A 21,666-nucleotide genomic window follows, 5' to 3' on the forward strand; every position below is an offset into this window, starting at 1 on the left:
GATAAGTTCACAAGGGTCTTATTACTCCTTTTCCAGGCAAAAATATCCACTTTGCAATAACTAAAGGCAGAATTTCTTCAGTCCCAAGCACAAGATAAGACAAATGTAAAGTAGAAATTTTCAACATTTTTTAATATCAGCCAGTGCAAAGAATAAAAAGAAAGAGCCCTGCACACTAAAACCATAAAGCAAAGATCTCAATAGTAAAAGCACAAGTATCTAGCATCATTTGAGTAAAATCCAAGACCTCTATCAACTAAAGAGAGCTTAGATACCTTGTTGACAATCGAGCATCTTGCACTATGTCCACAGTACTTCTATAAAGCTAGTATTAGATAAATAAACGTAGCTGTGGAATGAATTCCATTCAACAGATACAGTTCAGTTTCCTAGTCACTGCCTTCTAGTATTGTTTTAGATGTCTGGGGTTGCCCCACTTGGCCTTCAGCTTCTACCCCAAATGGCACAGGGTTCCCGTACATCCTATGTCATATCTGCCAGCCCCAGGCAAATGCTACAGATGTTCTAGGATGTTACTTATGCCATTTAGTATCTATGTTTAAGCAGCTGAATAACTCCTTTTCTATATAGCCTGTGCTCGCAGGCAGTGCACTGCCATTTATATAACTCCTTTTCTTAACTCCTGTGCTCGCAGGCAGTGCACTGCCATTTAAATCATACTAAGCCTGTTCTATAACAACGGAATTACTTAGCATTGTGGATGGCAAATTATGGACATTAAGGTGTCCAGTACTCTACTGATGCAGCACAGTTTTTAAAGCCATTTGAAGTTATTTACATCAGTTATTTGCCCTCAGAAATGTTGAGGAAGCACCTCCTCCAAGTGCCACTTACCATGATTGATCCAACCACAGGACCCTTGATCACCCACCACAAGGCAGTGTTGTCATTCATGTCCCAGCAGCTGAAGTTGTTAATGAACGAATGGGGTGGGGAAAGAGAAGGAAAGAGAAAGATATAACAAGGAAGTTAAACTTACAACATTTTTTAAGGGAGCAGAGAGTTGGAGATTGGTCTCGTAGCTAAATTTTTCTATTTAGGCTCAAAGGCTCTGATTCTTCAGTCTGTCCCTGTTGTAGTTTTTACAGACTTTACCCAACTTATCTGAAAGTAAAATAGCATTTTTGTGGCAATTTCAATGCTACCTCTTTCTGAACTGTTTAGCTATTTTGGAAAATGCCTTTATATGTGTTTCTAGGTCTACAGACAGTACAACTGAAAACTTGTCCCTTTAAGCTAACATCTCAGTAGAAAGAGAAAAAAACTACAGGGATACCTTGAAGGGTATGAGATGGTTATTCCAAACTTTAATGTCTCAGCTATTTTTCCAGGGTAAACATGAATGTTGGCTCCTGACTCTGACATGAGGACTCGTACACATATCTAGTACACAAGGATATACCAGAGACTGGTTGCCTTCACATATGGGAATGATTTTCCAGTCACTGGGTAGCAAAACCTACCAAGGAGAAAGGATTCACCTAAGAAGGTTCAAGTACTGGACAATAGTTGGGGTCATCTTCTTTATTAAGCTGTTGGGAGTCAGCGATCATAACTAAAATGGCATTTATACTTCAACATTTAAAATCTTCCTCCAGACACACCAAAGGATTCTGCTGAAGTTTATTCCATATAGATGCATTTGGACATTCATTTGTAGAGAAAGCTGATCTCTGCTGAAGTTTATTCCATATATTTGGACATTCATTTGTAGAGAAAGCTGATTACAGGACCCATATACCTGTGGGTTTTTAACTTTAACATATATTTTAAAGCTAGAAAAACAATAATAATGAAAAAAAATATTTCCCTGGCCGTACCACCCCTGCTACATGATTTTAAGTCATTAAGAATTTGACGGTCAGTTAAAAAATATCTTCTATTTGTCTCTGCTTTCTTCCCCTCATGCTTCCCTCTGAAAAACATAAAATCACAGAAAGATGTCTACTTTGTACCTGCTGTTCCAAGAAGAAAGGTTTCCCCTCCTCCTCAGAATTGCAGCCAAAAGTCCCAGCAGTGGTTGTCATGGTGCATTTGTCAGATGCCAAGAAAGCATATGAAAGAGCACACAGGAATAAACTACTGCTGATCTTATGAGAGCTTAATGCAACTTCTGTGTCATTTAAATGGTAGCATCTGGGGGAAAAGTGAGAATCTTTCACCAAAACTATATACATGTGCAATGTGAGGAGGCAGAGCTAAAATTCCACCATCAAAGTGCATTTGACAGAAATCCCAAGCAGCTGAGTAATGACTGGTTTAGAAATTTCAGTTGAACTTAGATATGCAATATTTTACCACATTCCCATAAAACCAACAATAAGGGTATGTGTGATAGAGCTGGTGAGAAGAGAGACAATTAGAACTGGGATGTCAAATTTGAACAAAACGACATCTTTTTGCTTCTATCTACAAAGCCTAGAAACGTAAAATCCAGTCTCAAAGTCTACAGGACTGATGGCTGAGGTTTTCAAATGCAAAGTAATATTTCTTAGTTACCTCATTTTGGATGCCTAACTTAAAATATTTGAAAGAGGATGAATGTTCAAAGGGAACTCCTTCTCACCCAGTCTGGAAACCAGGCTTTTTTCAGTTATCAACAATCGTATACCACAAAACAAAAGCACCTGAAGTCATCAATTATCTGCTTAACTCTCTGTATTCATTTATGAATTGGGTGCCCTCTTCTGAAAATTACCCACAATTTGAAGAGCTCAACCACTCTAAGATGCACATTAATTTACCCTGAAAGTCTTTTGTGAGTTGACCAATGCCACTATTTGAAGAGCTCAACCACTCTAAGATGCACATTAATTTACCCTGAAAGTCTTTGGTGAGTTGACCAATGCTGGAAGCACCTGAGCAAGTTCTAACAGGAGTCTGGCTGTACAAACAGGCAACTGATATGTGGCAACCTGTCTGTGTAGAAGTGAGAAATTACAGGGGATGGAATCTACCTGCTCTAGTTTCAGTCATCTATACTGAAGACATCTACAGCCCCAGTTAATTATCCTGGACTATCGTTGGAACAAATAGATACTTGGAGGGTGTTGATTTTTTTTTTTTCCTCTGCAATGATGTATTTCAAATGTGTACTCTGGGTCAATACATCATCTCCTACAAATGCCTATTCTTCTTAGACCTATTCCTCTCCTTTTACAGGATGTATCCCCAACAAGCTCACCTGCAAATATCTATCCTGTAGATGTCAACAATGAATGAGATTAAGCTCACAGAAAGATTTTTTTCAAGGGTTTTTTTTTGGTCAGTCCCTCTGACCTCTATAGGGTGGATGTGGTGGAAGAAACGCAATTTTCTCCTCAGATCAACGTGACCAGAAGGAAAAAAGCCCCAACGCACAACAAAACAGTCTGTAATATCCACCAAAAGCTGTACTAGATAGATAGGCTCCCTAATTTCTTTCAAATGTGTTGCTACAGTGGAGGTCCGACATACAGGACTCTTTTTTAGGATGGATGAAGGGAAGGGAGCCAGTGGGATGGGGGAGGGATGCGATTTCCATTTGAAAAGGCCAGAGTCCAATCTCTGTTACGTCTCTGGTGTACATCTGGAATAATTCCATTTAATTCAGTAGCACAGCTCTGGATAAACAGACAGTTGCATTTATCTCCACAAACATGTCACTTAACAGTGACGTGAATCAGGACCTGAAGTCAAGGGAGCTCTGCCAGTTTCATAAGAAGCAAGCAGGTGGGGACTCAGACTCAGACTCTGTATTTTAGTCCATGCCTTTGTGACTGTGGTTTCCCAGTTCAGTAATTTCTGCAATGTTTTCAGGCTCATGCTGGCTTCTCCCCCACCCCTAGAACAATGCTAGCTGATTTTTAAAAAGTAACCGCTGAGACACTCAGCTAGAATGTGTCTAAATGTGTTGCATGCTAAATAGCTTCTCTAACTAAAAGAAAGAAAAGGCGTTTTTTTGGCTTTTTTTTCCTTCTTTTGCAAGACATTCCCTCTACCCACAAAATGCAAGGACTGTTTGCACTCCTAAGAGAGATTAATGCATTTACGACCCCTGTTGTAATCATAATAATGACACAACAGGGGGTTCTGGCTTGTTTTGCATGGAAATAAATGATTTAATTTGTCTTAATGTCAAAATAGAACATTGGGTCAAAGCACTGGCATACCCAGTGGAGGAAGGGCTTTATGTACTTTCCAAAAAGAGCATGAAATAATAAGGATGAAGAAAACCTGACAGAACAGTGAGTGTTGTGGAAATTTTGGATGCAGGTATCTCTAGTATAAGGCAAAATTAAAACTCTCAGAAGTGGGACAACAAAGCCTTTCACTCAGATCAAGGTTTGCAAAGGACCAGTGATGAATTTTCCAAATTTTAGAATAGAATAGAATAGAATAGAATAGAATAGAATAGAACAGAACAGAACAGAACAGAAAAGACTGGACTATTTCCATTGGAAGGGACCTAAAACAATCATCTAGTCCAACTTCAGTCTTGCTCATTCCCAGCATTTTTCCTAAGACTTCACCAGTTTCAAACATGGCTGTCCTGAAAAAATATTGCTAAGTTTGTATTTTAAAGGTGTACATTTGTGTCCATTCCTACCAGCTACGTCTGCTGCTCTGCCAGTCCAATCAATCTACTGACTACCAAGATGTGCAGGGCCATCCCTGGCAGCAACCTTTCCTTCTTGTTCTCTAAAAAATGATACAGGATCTTTCCAGGGTTTTTTCCCTGCAGAAAGAGACCATTTAGGTGGAATCTACCTTCTTGAATTCTTTCTGAAATTATTCCATTTCCTCATAGTTGTTTTTTTTTCCAAAAAGCTCTCCAGAGGGAAGCTGAACTCCTAATTGCTTTTGTAAATCAAAGCTCAGTAACTCCTTGTGCAGATTTCACTCATCACATTGGAGATATCTGCAATAATTTCTATAGATGAGCTCATCATGTTCATCTTCATAATCAGTTGGAGAGGAAAAGACAATTACAGATGTGATTCACCTGACAGCTCTCTTAAGATGAGACAAACCATATCCTGGACCCCACTAATTTAACTGAGCAGGGAACAGAGGACCCTGTGTCAACTACAATTCTACAGGATAGACACCTACATCTTCTTTCATCAATTCACCAGAGTAATAGGGGCAAAAACATGGCTATTATGGCTATTTATTCAGCTGAACAGGAGAGCACTCTGGGTTGAACACTGGACCTAAACTACTTGCATACACAAATTAATGTCAGAAATTAAAGGAGAAATTAGTCATGTTCTCTGATCACTATATACCTGCTTGATCTTTGCCATCGTGTTGAATGCACATGAAATCACACAGAATTATAGGGGTTGGAAGGGACCTTTTGAGATCTAGATCAACTCCCTGCCAAAGCAGGTTCACCTAGAGCAGGCTGGACAGGAACGCATCCAGGTGGCTTTTGAAAATCTTAAAGGAAGGAGAGTTCACACCCTCTCTGGGCAGCCTGTTCCAGTGCTCTGACACCCTCAAAGTAAAGAAATTTTTCCACACGTTCAGACAGAACTTCCTGTATTCCAGCTTGTGCCCATTGGCCCTTGTCCTGTCACCAGGCACCACCGAGAAGAGCCTGACCCCATCCTCTTGACACCTGCCCCTTAGATATTGATAAGCATTGATGAGATCCCCTCTCAGTCTTCTCTTCTCCAGGCTAAACATATGCAGTTCTCTCAGCCTTTTCTCATAAGAGAGGTGCTCCATTCCTTTGATCATCAAATGATTTCCCACACAGCGATACTTACCCAGTATCATCAAAGTGAAGTCTCAACACTGCCCAGACAGTGACACAAATTGTTGGGGTACCTGCAGAAGATAAGATGGTGATATCATTAGCAGCCTAGACACATTTAGTCCTCAGCAATGAGCACTCTTTGCAACCTCCCACTGAGGTTTTACTTCCTCATACCACTCGTGCACTAAACAGTGCAATTCCTTACATTATTTCAGAGCTCTAGAAACATTTGTCTCAGCCATAGGATGGGTTAGGTGGAATTGCAAATGAAAAACTGATAACAGGAAAGAATAATTTTGTTTCAGGTCATTATTGCTTAAAGATGTTCTACTGCATTTTGTTGCATGAACATTAAAACATCGTCCGTATGAAATAAAAGCAGTGACATCAGTTTCCGTGTCTAGAGCTACTGTAATTATGCAATAATTGGAGAGTGGCATCTGTTGATCTGTAATTGCATTATTGTATTCTTTGTATTGTTATGTTGTTTTGTTGTAAATGATTTGCATGTATTGTATTTTCTCTATTATTGTCTAAATAGCTGATTTTGCCTTATTTATTCAACCAAAAGATAGCAGCAGAGGATAGTTTTCCATTACTCACAGGAATGTTCACTTTTTTCATGAAAAAATACCCCAAGCCCCCAAAAGAGAATATTGGGAGGAAGAATTTAATTTCTGTTTCAGGAATTTCTTTACTCTTTAAAAAATTTGCGTAGCGTGCAAAATAAACCAAAATCAATAAAAGTCCACTGGGAAACCTGGATTTACTTTACTTTTTGAAAACACTAAAAGTGTGGGGTTTTTTTTTGTGGGAATATTTTCATAAAATAACACAGTCTTGCAAGCAAGCTCTGGGTGTGCTCAATCTACATTTTATGGCAAATAAAATCTTTGACTAGGAAACTGCCTACATTTATTCAGGCATCGCTGGAAAGATAAAGTGCTAAAAAGCAAACAAAACAAGGACCTTAATAACCCCAGCTTGCATGGTGAACACGACTGTCATAAGTTGACAGGAACAATTATGTTTCATACATTTTGCAAGGCTGTGTTGATGTCACATTAATTAGTCATTCGACTGAATCCACTTAAGAGAGTCTCTGTCAAATCTCATATTCCTGCTATCAGAAATAAAAATATCCCTGTTAGACCCAGATGACTGATTAATCCCTCCTCCTTTTAAAAAACACACAGAGAAATATTTGAAAGGAAAATGATAAAAAGAAATAAAATGACAGGCTTTGGGGAGAAGAAATCATGCATATTAAATTGAAATTGAAGTCTGCTTTTTTCATATGAGAATACTCAGAAAACATTGAGATCTTTGTGAACTTAACAGATGCACAATAATAAAAATTATCTTTAAATATCAATCACAGGTCTGACGTGCTGTCTAGTTTGCACTGATTAGCACTATATAAATTTTGAAGGTATGAAGAGTGTTCCAAGTCTGAAACACGGGCAGGAAGGCAGAATTAGACTAAATAGTCATAAAAATATAGTTAAAAAAGCATGTTTCAGATCAGCTTGGAGTTTTGAACCATCTGCTACATGAATAATCACATACTCACATTACTTTTCTTTACATCAAATGATATGCATAACTTCCTCACCTTCTTTTCAGCTTCTGAGTCACATTAGAAAACAGACAAACCTCAAAGGCTTAGAAGAGCTATTCTTTCTGTATTTCTGCCCTGAGTAAGGAGCAGGCAGGCTTAGAAGAGCTATTCTTGCTGACTGTATTTCTGCCCTGAGTAAGGAGCAGGCACTAGGAGAGATCTCAGGAAGACAGCAGTCTATCCAGAGAACTTACCAGCATATTGCATATTTAAGAGGAGAAAACCGTTTGGATCAACACAACCATATGTAGTTCTCATTAATCAAACGAAGACACTGATGCGCTCAGCACATTTTAAGAAACAGATAAACATCCAGATGCTGTAAAATGCTGAGCTCTTGCTTATTGCTGCTTCAGTGCAGCTCCCTCTCCACTGGCTCTGGGCTGAGGGGCTGCTTTTGGCCTAAATGACTTGCTTTCAGAGTCTGGAAAAGCTTCTGTTCTTGCAAAGTGCCAGTTGCTCCTACCAGGTCAGGGGAACTGCTATTCAAGTTGAAATATGCACAAGCTGAGAAAATATCGTATTTCTAAAAATAAAAAATTAATAGTAAAAATATTTCGACATTTGGAGATTCTCTTCGTGTTATTAATGGATATTCCCGATACTGCTTTGAATATGGAGTGATATTTATAAGCTGAACAGCTGGATCTCATTTATGGTATTCAACTCAAGACTAAGTATTTTGAGATTGCATTATAGAATGAATCCATCTGTGTAGATGTTTCATTACAGAGACTGATTTATTTTTTAAAAAAATATTCACTTAATATGCTGTGTTGCAATATTCTCGCATTCAGATGAACCCAGAGAAGTGAAATTTGTGCAGACGTAATCAAAGGAACCCAACCTCTGGTTTATGTTCAGATTGCAAAGATTTACACATTTTTTTCTTTTATAGTTGTCAGATTTTCACGTACATAACACCCAAGTGCTCTTTGGAAACTGCCTTTTATCTCACTGATATGTGATTATATATCTGTGGATAGTACAAGGAGAACTTTGACACGGGGAACTTGAATATCCTGTTTCAATGGCCTTTATACACCTTAGATTATTTCTGACCACTTTTTCTCTTCTTTCTTCTCTATATCTTTGCTCCTATTGTATTAAGTCTTTGCCAGGAGATGAGAATTTTTGTGTATAGACAGCTGCCTCGGGAAGGAAAAACAAAAACCGGCTGCAGGTTATGTGAAGGTTCAGGTTACATGAGGATGCTTTTTTTGAGGAGACTAATTTAAGGTATGTGGTTTGTATGTAGACTTTACAAATAAATATATAGGATTATTTCCAGATTATTTCAGAAGTATGCTTGTTTAAGTATAAAAGATGAACTTAACCTTCTTAGGGTACTTTGTTTAATAAAAGATGAACTTAACCTTCTTAGGGTACATTCAAAATGAATGTTTTCTTCTGCATTTGCCATCTGAATTCTGAACAAAAACACCAGCAAAGAACTGTTTGAATTAATATGTTGCAGGAATCAGTTTATCTCCAGAAGGCCAGAATGAAAAATAATTACACTGGTTATTATCTTACATCTGTCCTTTCTGAAACAAATCTTGTTTCTTCCCATTGCAAGTTTCCATCTCCCATCCAGGTAGGATGAGCATATGTGAGTACCCTTTGGATACATTTTCAATTTAGCTATTGTCTGGAAGGAAGGCAGAAATGAGGTCTTAGAAAATGGGCTAGATTTAGCATTGCAGATTTGATTATGCTGAAGAACTTTGCATTAAGATCATATCTTGTAGAAGGCAGTTCTCTGCAAGAGGTGTGGTGTCCTCCGGATTTCAGTTCAAGTCTATTCTGACAAAAAAGCACAAGACTATTTGGTCTGCAGTGATACTTCTATACAAAGACTAAAACTATACTTTGAAACTGTATGTGGAAATAGATGATTTGTGGAGTTGCCTTGTACATTTTAGACAAGAAATGTCACATACCCCAACCAATAATAGTGTACCAGTAGAAATATCTCCTCTCTGGGAAAAAGGTTTCTACTAATAAAGTGAAAAGGTACAATCCTTCAATAAAAAGCCAGAAGTAGTTGGACATGACACAGTAGTGAAAAAACACCATCACTGCTTTGCATTCCACCTGCAGAGAATCAAGAAAAACAAAGTTATTTCCATGTTGTTTCCACCTAACAGATAGAGAAAATGCTTTCAAGCTCTTCAAATCTCTTATTGAAAAGGAACACAGCTGGGACTGGTATTATACACTTCTAATAGTACAGTTTTAAAAGCATGAGAAGAATGTGAGGTGCCACTTAGACAGCGAAGCGTGAAAGGGCAGGTAGACAATTTTACCAGTGGGAGGTGGTCGGCGGGTGTCTGGAGACAGCTTGAGAACATCTTGCATTAGTGGGAGTTCACATCGTCAATGGATGCTAATTGCTAGATTTAAGCCCCCTTCCAAGGAGTAAGTGCAGAGAAGAAAAGAATCCAGTAGTGTATCAAGAAACCTAAGGAAGGATGTGAAATGACAGGACGATTGTGGAAAGCCCTGAGAGCAGGATCAGAAAGGATGCACCCTCCTGTGTGCAGTTGAGAATTGTACTTCCTTGTCATTTGCAGGTGCTGTCACTCAGGGACAGAAAATGAAAGTGAGTGTAAGGAAAGCAGAGTGATTTACTGTAAAAAATGGCAGAAGCTTTCATTCATTTATGGGGGGGGGTGGGAGGTGGGGGAGGCAGGAAGCAATGGACAAAAGAAAAAAAAATAAAAAAGAGAATGAACTGGGTTGTTTAGACTAGAGAAAAAGAATGCTGACAGGTGACCTTATCACTCTCTACAGCTACCTGAAAGGAGGGTAAATAAAAAAGAGAACAAACTGGGTTGTTTAGACTAGAGAAAAAGAATGCTGACAGGTGACCTTATCACTCTCTACAGCTACCTGAAAGGAGGGTGTAGAGAGGCTGGGTTGGTTTCTTCTCTCAAGTAACAGATGACAGAGTAAGAGGAAATGCCCTCAAGTTGTGCTAGGGGAGGGTTAGGATGGACATTAGAAAAATTTCTTCACCAAAAGGATTATCAAGCGTTGGAACAGGCTGTCCTGGGAAGTGGTTGAGTCACCGTCCCTGGAGGTGTTTAAAAGACCTGTAGATGTAGCACTTAGGGGCATAGCCTAGTGGTGGTTTTGGCAGTGCTAGATTAATGGTTGGACTCAATCTTAAAGGTCTTTTCTGACCTAAATGATCCTATGATAAAAACTTTAGGTGGAAACCAAGCATAGCCCAGTGGTGGTTTTGGCAGTGCTAGATTAATGGTTGGACTCGATCTTAAAGGTCTTTTCTGACCTAAATGATTCTATGATAAAAACTTTAGGTGGAAACCAAGCTCTACCTTGACTCTATGAGAGTAGGACACACTTGTCTTTCCAGTGTTGCACCCCAGTGAGACACCATTAGTCCTACAAAAGCTTAACTTCTCAAGAAATCAGAGCAGAAACAGTGCATAAACTGGGAGCTCCTGCCTGGGGCAGTGGGAAACTAGCAATTTTGACTGGTTCCCACTTGCACTTCATCCTCTGGGACAAATCTACAACCAATATGTTTAAACCATCAGATCTTTTATTCATGGAAGCTCTATCAGGGCTGAAGGTCTGGTCATTAGATGACTGATTTTAACGTGTTTTATGCTTCAGGTATTTCAAAACAAAGAAGATGCCACTATTAGAAGAATGGTATGGTTTCAAAACAAAGAAGAAGATGCCACTATTAGAAGAATGGTATGAACAAGCTACAGATCTAACATGGCTTGAACTTCATCATGGAGAAGAACTAAAAGCAAAAATTAGTTTCAATGACAAAGAACAGGCTGACTAAGAAACTAAACAGCTGCACTTTCCTCGTGGAAGGGACCCATAGGGAATTTAGCTCCTACCTAGATGGATAAAGGAGATCTCAGTTTGGGAAGTCACTGTAATTCCATTATAATTACACCCGCTGAGCTGATTTATAAAATCAAATACTAGCCTTAAATGCATGAGGAATCGGATTTACATGTAATATACAGCTAAATGCATCTGTGGAAGAGACTGCTTTCTATGAAACCACACACTTCAGCGACAAACACATGGCTAATACTAATGATTTTTTGAGAGTGTGGCTGTCAGGGGTATTTTCTATGTCTGAATGGTTGCCCTTTTTACACATGACTCTTCCTGACATCCAGAACAAATAAAGGTTTGGAGAAAAGCCAGAACTTCAGATGAAGGAAATTGCTTGTGCCTGCTCTCATCTCACCTACTGCTATGCAGATCTGTGAAAGGGAGAAACAACCCAAGTAGTGTCAGAAACCAAGACTTGTAGGTTTGTCCTAAGGGACAGACCGCTGGATGCTGATGGCATCATGAGACAATTCCATCCCAGTTTTGCTGGAGGGAAGTTTACCACCAATTACCTTCCCTCCCAATAGCTTCTTGGCCTATGATGCCCAACAGACTGCTGCTTACCTCACTGCTTTTTGTTATCTCATGCTGAAAATATATATAAAAAAAGGCTTTGGCTTTACTTACTGTTGAGATACCCAACAGACTGCTGCTTACCTCACTACTTTTTGTTATCTCGTGCTGAAAAAATATAAAGGAAAAGGCTTTGGCTTTACTTACTGTTGAGATAAAACAGTGGTTGCCATCCTGTTCAGCATAAAGAACCCCATCTTTAATGAATACAGATATTGCACGTAGGATGAATGAAACAAAGAGGTTCATGTGGATAAAATTTCGAGTGCAGTGAAGCTTCCTAGAGAGGAAAGAGCCAGGGAGAGGAAAAAGGAAAAACAAAACAAAACAAAACAGACTTTTCTTTCGTGGAAATTGCACGTCAGGCATATCTGCACACATGGCCAGACCTCCTAGCACCTTGGCCATAAGAACAACATCTGAAAGTCAAGAGTGTGGATAATACTGACCCTAAACCCAACCAAGAGGAGAATTTGGGGATTTTCCTGTAAAAAACATGCAGGGTAGCATGAAATAGACCTAGTGCAATGCAGCTTCTGCATTTGCATCTACAGTTTACTGAACTGTGGCTACTGCAGTGTGGTGAAGCTGGAGGAACAACTCTATTAAAGGGCTGTCTCCGTTTTATTCTATACTTTTCTACATTTGGTAAGATAAAAGCTTAAATATTGTGTTGGACCAATGAGCTCCAGCATCTTTCCTCCAGTGACAGAACAGCTCACTGCTCGTGTCCTGACTCACCTGAAACGACACAGGATAACCATGGCAGTGGTGAGGGAAACAAGAGAAGTGCTGTATCCAACCGTGTACAGAGCCTTCACAGAGAGATAGTAGTAATCCTTGGGAGGCAAACAACACACAGTTAAATGGTCCATCTACGGTCACATCTTCTTTACCCTGTCAACATGCAGAGGCAGCCATAGCTAGGATTTGTTTCTTGAACAGCCTGGTTGTTTTCCCTTCTTGGTTCCCCCAAGATCTCACTGTGTATTAGAGTATTGCTCTATGTCTGGCATGCCCTTGGTTCTTCATACTGTGAAGTTTATTTGTCAGTGAGCAAGCAAAGTTGTCTATATTTCTTTGAACACTGAGTTGTAGAAAAAAAAAGTTGTCAGCTAAGGGATTCTTTAGTCAATAGGAGAAGAACTAGGGGCTTCTAGAAGTGAGAAGCTGTATCAACAGTAAACAGTCATACTGTGGAAATATTCAGTCTAGGGATAGGAAGGATTTATATCTTGCTTCTTACATTTTTATGCCCATAAATATCTGATTGTTTCATTCTAATCACCATCAAATCAGACCATGACCAGAGGCTGGACGAAAAGCAGCCTGCTGCTCTCCCCCTTCATTTGTTTTTAATTATAAGATTAATTCCCACCTGGTTATCAGACTCTGTTTCATTTTCATCAAAGCCACAGGCATCATAATAATGAGGAAAAGGTTCAGACCAGCCATCTTCAGTGCAATTTCTGCTGATGTCCCCTACGTCAAGTACAGTTGAGAATATGAAATTGCTGAAGCAAACCACAGGACGTACCATCCCTCCCCTTGGTACACAACCAAAGAAAACCCCACAGTACCACTAGGAGATCTATTTATCTGGCTACCCATAGAAGATTTTAATGGCATCTTTAAAGTTTAATGACATCATTAATGACTTAGTTCTACACTAGTACCTATGGTTGTCTACTCCTACAGCTGGTCACCAGAGAGGAAAAAAGATTTAACCAGTGTAGTCAGTGGTTTCAGGCCACCAAAGATTTCATTCCCAAGTGGATACCTAAACCAGGGGTCAGCTAAATGTCTCTTTCTCTCCGTTGATTCTGAAAGGCATCTGGGGAATACAGCTTGATGTAGACATCTACACTTCAGATGGCAGTTAAGCCCAGTCCTTAAATATAGGTTGGTACTTTATGCTATTTAAAATAAGCTATATCTGGGGCATCTGGCATCTACACTTCAGATGGCAGTTAAGTCCAGTCCTTAAATATAGGTAGGTACTTTATTTAAAATAAGCTATATCTGGGGCATCTGCATGAGACCTGCAAGAAAACACAAGGCTAATACAATTTTTTGAAGCAGCAGCTACTGTTGCATATGTAAAACAGACATTTTATGTCTATAGTGAGGCATCTGGATTATCCTCCTGCAGTCAGATAAATGAGTGGGATACATGTTATCTTCATGCCTAGGTTCTGATCTGAGAGTGACTTTGTGAGAAGGGTCTGTAGGAAAAGAGAGGAAAGATGGAGTGGGAATCTCTTCCTCGTTTGTCTTCATAGCAGTGTGTTCATTTAAAACTCCAGATGCCGAGTGTGGCTGACATTCAAACCTCTTTCAGGGTTTCTCACATCCCTCTGCCTATTATCTATTCCAATCCCAGTTCATAACCTCAGCCCAAAGCAAGTGTTTGCAAGGAGGCTCAAAACTAGCTCAGAGAAAACCTTCTTCTCTTTTTCACTCTTTTCACTCTAATTGTTTGGCTAATCTCATATAAGGACTAGCTCCTAAAAGGCTTCCACTGACACAGTCAAAAGGCTTAAAACTGTATTGGGAAACAAGAGCTGGGGGTAGAAGAGGAAAGTGTCTCTTGACACTCACTGTGTTCCTGAGGCTGTGTAAGGTGGGATGGCCCCTGTGGGGCTCTTTTTAAGAACTATTACTCTTGCCAGAGCTCAGTGACCTGGTTGAAAAATTAGACCTGAGCTGCTGGCTGCACTTACTCCTCTCCAACACAATAGAACAGTTTCCATTTATTGAACTATTACAGTTTTGGGGCTGAGCTGTATCTTGACCAAAATTGATGGAAATTTCCAAGGTTTGGTTGGTTTTTTTTTTTTATTAAGGTTATGCTGCTTCGCATTCTTAGAGGAGTTTAGTCAAGCAGCTCATAACACCAGCAGTGACCTTATTTTTAGAGAATCTGTTTGCCATCCATGCAGCAGAATATATCTATTTAATCACAGCATTCGTTTAAGAACATTGCATTACTTGGCAAATATTGGTAAATTACTCTTGCACATTCATCCCTAGTTTTCTATGGAAAATAACCACTTAATCATGGTGTTGACTTTCCTTAATACCATTTAGTAATTACTGTTAAGCAGGTAGATATAATTTACAGTAACACACTTGCTAGATTGCAAGGTTCAATAGTGGAGGAATAAATTTTCATAATACTGCTAAAAGTAATGCACCAGAAAATATGTCATCATAATTAGAACCCATTTGAAAATAATACCTAAATGGCAGGAGAAAAAGCTTGGAGCTTCCTTTTTAACAGAGTTAAAATAAAAAGAGAAGCATTCCATGGGTCTTTTTCTTACCTAGGGGAGACTGGGCTGTGCTTTCCAGCAGGTCATAATCACCTATAAAAGTGGAAATTTGGTATGAAATTGCTTTGATTGTGTTTTCTATTAAGACCCGAACTGGTCTCTGTGGAAATCAGTGAATAGGATCCAATAGATTTTTATTTGTTTGGACCAAGCCCAAAGGCAATAAATACTTGATTTTGTCTTTTCAGGAAGTAAACACAGTTTTACTTGTGAGTTTAAATCAAAGCTGAACCTATAAAATTTTAAAATTGCTACTGCAAGCAGCGTGCATGTAGCTAAAAACATACACAATCAAACTAGGACCAATTTTATTGAAAAATATTAAAGGCGAATATCATATCTTTAGCAATTTACGTTTATAAACTGTAGATGTTGAAGTACAGTCATTTTCATAGAATTCATGAAAAATTATTTCGATTCAACAGTGCAAAAAGGCAATAATTAATTGATTTTAAGGAAGACGGTCTAATTTTGTGGTTTTAGGTTAGATCACGTTGATTTCTAGACACTTACCAGATTTTTACTTCCACTTTTTATCAGCATGTGACAACGAATTATGCATATTAATTATCATAATGGCTGATGCACAAGCAACTTTCTAGTAATTGGATATTATTGTGTGCCCTACATATAATTTTTGTGAACAGAGATACATAGGAGTTAGTCAGCACAACTGATTCTTACCTGCATGGGTTTGCCCCAAGTTATCTACTTCCCAACCTGAAATTAGAAGAATAAAAATAATTAATTTGATCCTGATAATAGTTTCCCTTTCAAAAGGCGAGTGGATGTAGCATTGCCCAGAGAGGAACTGCAAGAAAATTTTGTTTAAATCCTTTTTTCAAGATAAGACTGTATTAGTATGGCTGAAAAGTGCTTTTCAGAAGATGGTCAACAGCATTGGGTTGTTAAATCTGTGGTTATCGTGGAGTTTTCATCAAACTCTTGGAAGTATATGAAAAAGAGATGAGTGATCTTATTATGAGTGATCTTATTCGGTTTTTTTTTTCTCCCTCTTTTTCTTTTTTTTTTTGGAGGAGAGAGGGGAGGGGTTTGAAATAAGAAAGGCCCACATATTTCCAAAACATTATGCTGAAACCCATGCTGATGTGTATATTAAAAATACAAAAGTAACAATGAGAAATCATAACAATTTGAGTTTGCATTAAAAATTTTCCTTTTCCTTCCTTTTGTCCTTCCAAAATAAAATGTTGGGATTATTTCAAACCAATCCCCCACCCGCTCCACTAAGCACTTAACCCGAACTGCACTGAAATCAGAATTTCCCTGAATCCTCAGTGCATTTTGGCTCGAGTTTGGTGCTGGGGAATGCATAAAGAGGAGCAGTCCTAGGCCACCAAGTGGTGCTGCTGCATCGTGCAGAGACAGACACTGAGGAGCCTGACAAAGCTCTCCACAAATAGCTCTACCAGTGTCCACCGACCAGGGAAAAAATATTTCTGAGGTTTCATTGACTGCTATGGCATGTTAAATGTTTAGATTACCTTAGTTCTGTTTCCTCTGGAGTAACCACAGGGCTACAGGTTGTTCTTCTTTAACCCTGAACGTATGGTCAAACCTTAACTAGGGATTGCAAAAGCCATTTACTGACTTATATGAGAAGGTTTTTATTAAAGGTAAAATCCAAATAAAGATTGGGTTTGATCCTATGGGAAAGGAGAAAGACAGAATCTAAAGGAAAAAAAATTAGTAAAGAGAGCCTTTTCACCACAGCATAAAATACATTTTACATTTTATGCTTTTTCAAACTCATCATCATGATGCAGTAATTTCAAATTCATAGATTTCTTTCCTCTAAAATAAGTCAGATGGGCTTTTTGATCTTTTAAGATAGAAAACAGAGGATTTGGTGTGAAGATGATGGTGGTAGTCTAGAAAACTGAGCCGAAGCACCAGGTAGGCTGTACTGTGTCTTTGAATGGATGTATTCACCATCGAACCTACACATTCAACCCACCAGTTACTCTGGAGGGTTAATCCTGAAAGCCATGATGAGAACACCCTTGGTCTCCTGGCTTCTCTGCCCAACTCCAGCTGCTTTCAAGATTTCACATATGAGAATTCTTGGATGTTTGCAAATATGGGGTGGCGTACTAATTCTGAAGAGAAGTCACCAATGCTCTGAGCAAACATTTTCCAGCGAAAATCGTTCAACCTGCTGCATCAGACTGAATTACCAGATGCTGCAGAAGCGCTCTGGCTGCGCTCCAGATTCCTGGCACAATAACAGGGATGCTTCTGCAGAACATTTTCCTGTTTCTCTCCTAAGCCTACCAAAACTCAGGTTTATTAACAGTGATGTAGCTTAGATATAGCTGCCTGTGTTACTAAAATCTGAATTCAGAATACGAACTTTCAGATAACCTGCAGGAATTTTTACCTGTGGCAGAGGGAATTTTTATTAGGCAGAGGATCAAAGAGCAAACCACTGTCCCTCTATCACTGTCTTTCATAGCCTGCTGACACTCAGATCAGTAGGTCGTAATGGACTTTGTTCCATTTGGACTTCTGGACTTCCAAAAGACTTTTTGACTAATAAAAATACAGCTTTGCTAGTTGTACAGCATGGCTTAAATCTTGATATGTGATATTGCAAACTTTCCAACATTCTTAATGGAGTAAGACCAGGTCAATATTAAATAGATTGAAGCCTTATGTTCCTGGGATCCTGGGGTATTACACTGATGGCTCAGAAAAATATAATTTTTGAAATATAAATGTTCTAAATGTAGCTAGTTTTTTCCTATAATATAAAAAAATGAGGAAGTAAAAATTACCATTATTTCACATTAAATATGGGTGGCAGTTAGTCACACTGATGTTAAAATATTAGATTTTAGTTCATTTTGAATTTTATGACTTCTGTAATAGCAGTTAAAACATCATATTAACGTGGTTTGGTGAGGTTTTTTATATTAATTTTATTTTTACATACCCAAATTATTATTGCATTTTAACTTTGTTTGGACATTATGAAGGGATTCATATTTTCAATAACATTAATTTTCTGACTCCTGCAGGAACAAACTTGCCTTTTATTACCATGGTTTTTTGACATCGGAGTCCTTCCTAATGTACTGAAGTTTTGGTACAACCTTTTACTACACAGGTTTTTAGTCTTGATTCATCAACCTAATTTTGCCTAATAAGTTAAGCTATTGGAAAGTCAATTAGATTTACACTGAACATTATGCCCCAAATTACAACTAAATGTCAAAATTAGTCTAATGAGCATTAGGATAACATACACAAGTATATTTGTGTGTGTATGCATTTATATATAAGCACGCAATGAGGGAAGACACAGCCACCATCTGGCTTTAAATTCCTGCGTGCTGCTGCTGCCCGTCTCTCTGACACCATATGTTTATGTATGTTGCTCCAGAATATGGATGTTTATATGATAAATAACTCTGCCAATGGCTATGTTTGCTCACATGTATGAGAGTGCGAAGGAGTTATTTGGATTATTTCTAAGCTTAACATTTAACATGTCTGCATATATAAGGACGAAGCCTGAGCTTGTGTTTGAACTGGGGCTTAGGAAGTCTAGACATAGAGCAATGCCTCTCATTTTTCAGACTATTACCCTGAAACTGTATTTTTGTGGGGTTTTTTTCACCTTATTGCCTTTCTGACTCTAGAGAGACCTCAGCAAGTTTTCTCTGTAAGGGGCAAAGCTGTAGAGCACCCCATGGCATGGGCTTTCACATTAATCTTCTCATTGCTTTACTATTAGGACTTAAACAAGGAGAAATGGTGCATTAGACTTCACTGATGGAGCAGAGAAAGCCCATCAAGGTGATTATGCAACAGGCTAGATGAAATACATTACTTGCCCAGAAATGAACAATAAATAAAATATGCTTTTCATCTACATTTTGACTGGAAAGCTATTTTTCAGGATTTTAATTTAAGGATTACATTCATGACTTACATTAACACCTGTGCTCCTTATATGTGGTTAAATAACAGCACAGCCCAGTTTACCGGAGCTATTAAACAGTGTCTTAGAACACCATTTTAAAAATCAATAACTGCTTACATTAGCTACTAAACTCCAGAGGAAGATAATGTTATCTTTGACAAAGGATGGGTTACCCAGTGCATTGACAGACAGTATTATTCACTATTTGATCAGACTGAACAGGCAAGTGTCACTGTTTGGGAAGTAAAGCAAATCTTCCATTAGTGCTTTAACTGTCATTATTAATTAGATGTTATTTGCAGTACTACCTAGAGACCCTAGAAAAGACCTATCAGAACGCTGAATTGTCAGTTCCAAAGACCAAACATGAAATATATTGCTCACTTCTAATTTCTACATGAAGAAGTGAAAGAGAAGAAGAAAATAATCAAAGGCCTCGACAACAGCCACCCATGGAGTTAGTGGCAGAGATCCAGACATTTCATGCCCTTATTTGCACATTTATCAGACTTTCTTCCTTGGTTTTCATTTGCTGAGTCCCAGAAGACATAACTACCTCCTCACTATCCTCCAATGGAGGAGAAATTTGATGCAAGCAATTGTTGCTTTTGATTTAAAGTGAACAGGACTGGCAAATCAAAAGCCAAGAAACAGCCCGGGTAGGATGAGTCTTGGAGCTCAGTGCAGCCTTTTAGATCCTCTCCTACGTGCCAAATGTGTGCTGACTGCTTTCAGTGTCAGCTGGCATGGAAACTGCTTTATCTCCCATAGATTTGTTTATCCAAGCACAACTTGCGTTTAACCCTTTTGTTCCAACGTTTGTCCCTTATTAGTGGCAGGTGGGGAAATGAAAGGCTTCCAAAACTATTCTGTCCCGAAACAGCTCACCCACACTTTTCCCTTATTCCTCTTGTTCCCATTTCAGTATTATGGGTTGGAGGACTGGTCCACATAGGCAATCCTCCTCCAAAAGGTTGGATTTTGACCACGTTGAAATCAAGGTGCAAAGCTCTCACTGGTTTTACCGCATGGTGAATCTGTCACTTTAGAAAGTACAGAGACTGGGGTGGAGAGGGGTTATGAAAAATATTTCCTATGATCACTTGTGCTGTCCAACTACGTGGATAATGGTCTGATTGAGACAGGGATCTATTTTTTTGTCCTGGTTTTTGATAGGACTGATTCGAAGCCTAACGTTTAACGTATAAATACAGAATAAATCAGGGAGCTCTCGTGCTGACTCCGCAGCATCCACCACACTGTGCCTTTTCGCTCCCTTCCGTGTGGCTGCACGCTGCTCTCATGCACCAGCAATCTGTTCAGCCTGCTGGCAGAGCCACAGTTGGGAACAGGAGTCTACTTAGCAGCTTTTCTGGGGCTTTCTGAGCTCCCCACTCAGCTACCACTTGCCCACCCTGCCCGCTTGTTTCTAACACCCTCTGCCCACTCCTGGACCTTGGCGTGCATCATCCCACATCACACTGTCCAACCGTCCTGCTTTCTTCACTCTTTTTGTGCAGGGGAGGCAAAGTAATCCAGAATCAGCTGCCACATCTTTACAATCTCATTAGCAGGATCTGTAGAAAGTGGCAGCCAGGCAAGATTACAGAGTATACAGCCTTACAGGTTCCCACAACTTTCCCCTCCAATCTTTCCAGGGATTTTGGTCCCTCCAGCCTCATGCCCTATAGATGATTCTTTAAAGTAGAGATTGAAAGTCATGACTCCCTTGGTATTTATTATGTGTTGCCATTTACCGTGTTATTGCCATTTGCCTGGGCAAAGGGTTTTGGGAGCATAATGCTCATACAAAGACATTACAAAATTTAGTGGTATTGTTAGCTGCATTTAGAAAAAGAGAATACTGAGGCAGAGGAAAATTAAGGGTAAGACAGGAAGCCAGGTTCATATTTGGATATTTGAATAAGAACCAGTGCTTATGACACCTGAGGAAGTGATCCCATGGGGCAAATTCATCCCATCCAATTTACCCACCTGAATATAAGCTCATCTATATTTTAAGTCTCCTCTCACAAAGGGCAAAGAGGCTGACACTTCCAGAGGGCAATTTGTTTTAGATATCTACTGTAGGATGAGATAGAACTAGCTTCTGAAACTTTTATACATCACTCAGTAGTTTGTGCAAAACACTGCAGTAAAGGCAGTGATGGAACTGATACAAAAGTCCTTTCTTCCTATATCCCATACTAATTTCAGGACACATGGTTTCATGATGCAGAGACCAGAAACCCCAGTGAATCATGCCTGGAGATCACAGGAGAATACCAATGAGGTCTCATAGCAGGTCCCATACCAATAAGTCTGAAGCAGGACTGATGTACAGATATGATCAATAACAAATATGATCAATGTAAGGGAGATTGTGACTTTCCTTTTACTTCCTCTTTCTTATCAAAAGCTATGAAACTGGCAGTGGACTGAGGTCACCATAGCAACTGCTAGGCATCGTCTAAACATGATGTGTATCCTTTCTATGAGGCTGGCAGTCACAGGAGCATCCATCAGAATA

At 39.1% G+C, this 21,666-nt stretch overlaps 1 protein-coding gene across 10 annotated transcripts in view; it reads right to left on the bottom strand.

Annotated features, from left to right (window-relative positions):
• ADCYAP1R1 (adenylate cyclase activating polypeptide 1 (pituitary) receptor type I) overlaps positions 1–21,666 on the bottom strand; it is a 128,036-nt gene that overhangs the window by 27,686 nt on the left and 78,684 nt on the right. For 9 of the 10 annotated variants that reach the window (XM_014945066.1, XM_014945065.1, XM_014945064.1 and 6 more), the window contains exons 5-12: positions 15,872–15,907; positions 15,179–15,220; positions 13,231–13,334; positions 12,594–12,691; positions 12,000–12,132; positions 9,332–9,485; positions 5,778–5,838; positions 856–925 (exon numbers count right to left, since the gene is read on the bottom strand). In XM_014945066.1, coding sequence (XP_014800552.1) covers positions 856–925; positions 5,778–5,838; positions 9,332–9,485; positions 12,000–12,132; positions 12,594–12,691; positions 13,231–13,334; positions 15,179–15,220; positions 15,872–15,907 — 698 coding nt within the window. The remainder of the gene's footprint in view (positions 1–855; positions 926–5,777; positions 5,839–9,331; positions 9,486–11,999; positions 12,133–12,593; positions 12,692–13,230; positions 13,335–15,178; positions 15,221–15,871; positions 15,908–21,666) is intronic. The other variant, XM_014945061.1, reaches the window with a different exon arrangement.

The sequence above is a fragment of the Calidris pugnax genome, unplaced genomic scaffold, assembly GCF_001431845.1.
Source record: "Calidris pugnax isolate Ruff unplaced genomic scaffold, ASM143184v1 scaffold54, whole genome shotgun sequence".
Classification (NCBI taxonomy): Eukaryota; Metazoa; Chordata; class Aves; order Charadriiformes; family Scolopacidae; genus Calidris; species Calidris pugnax.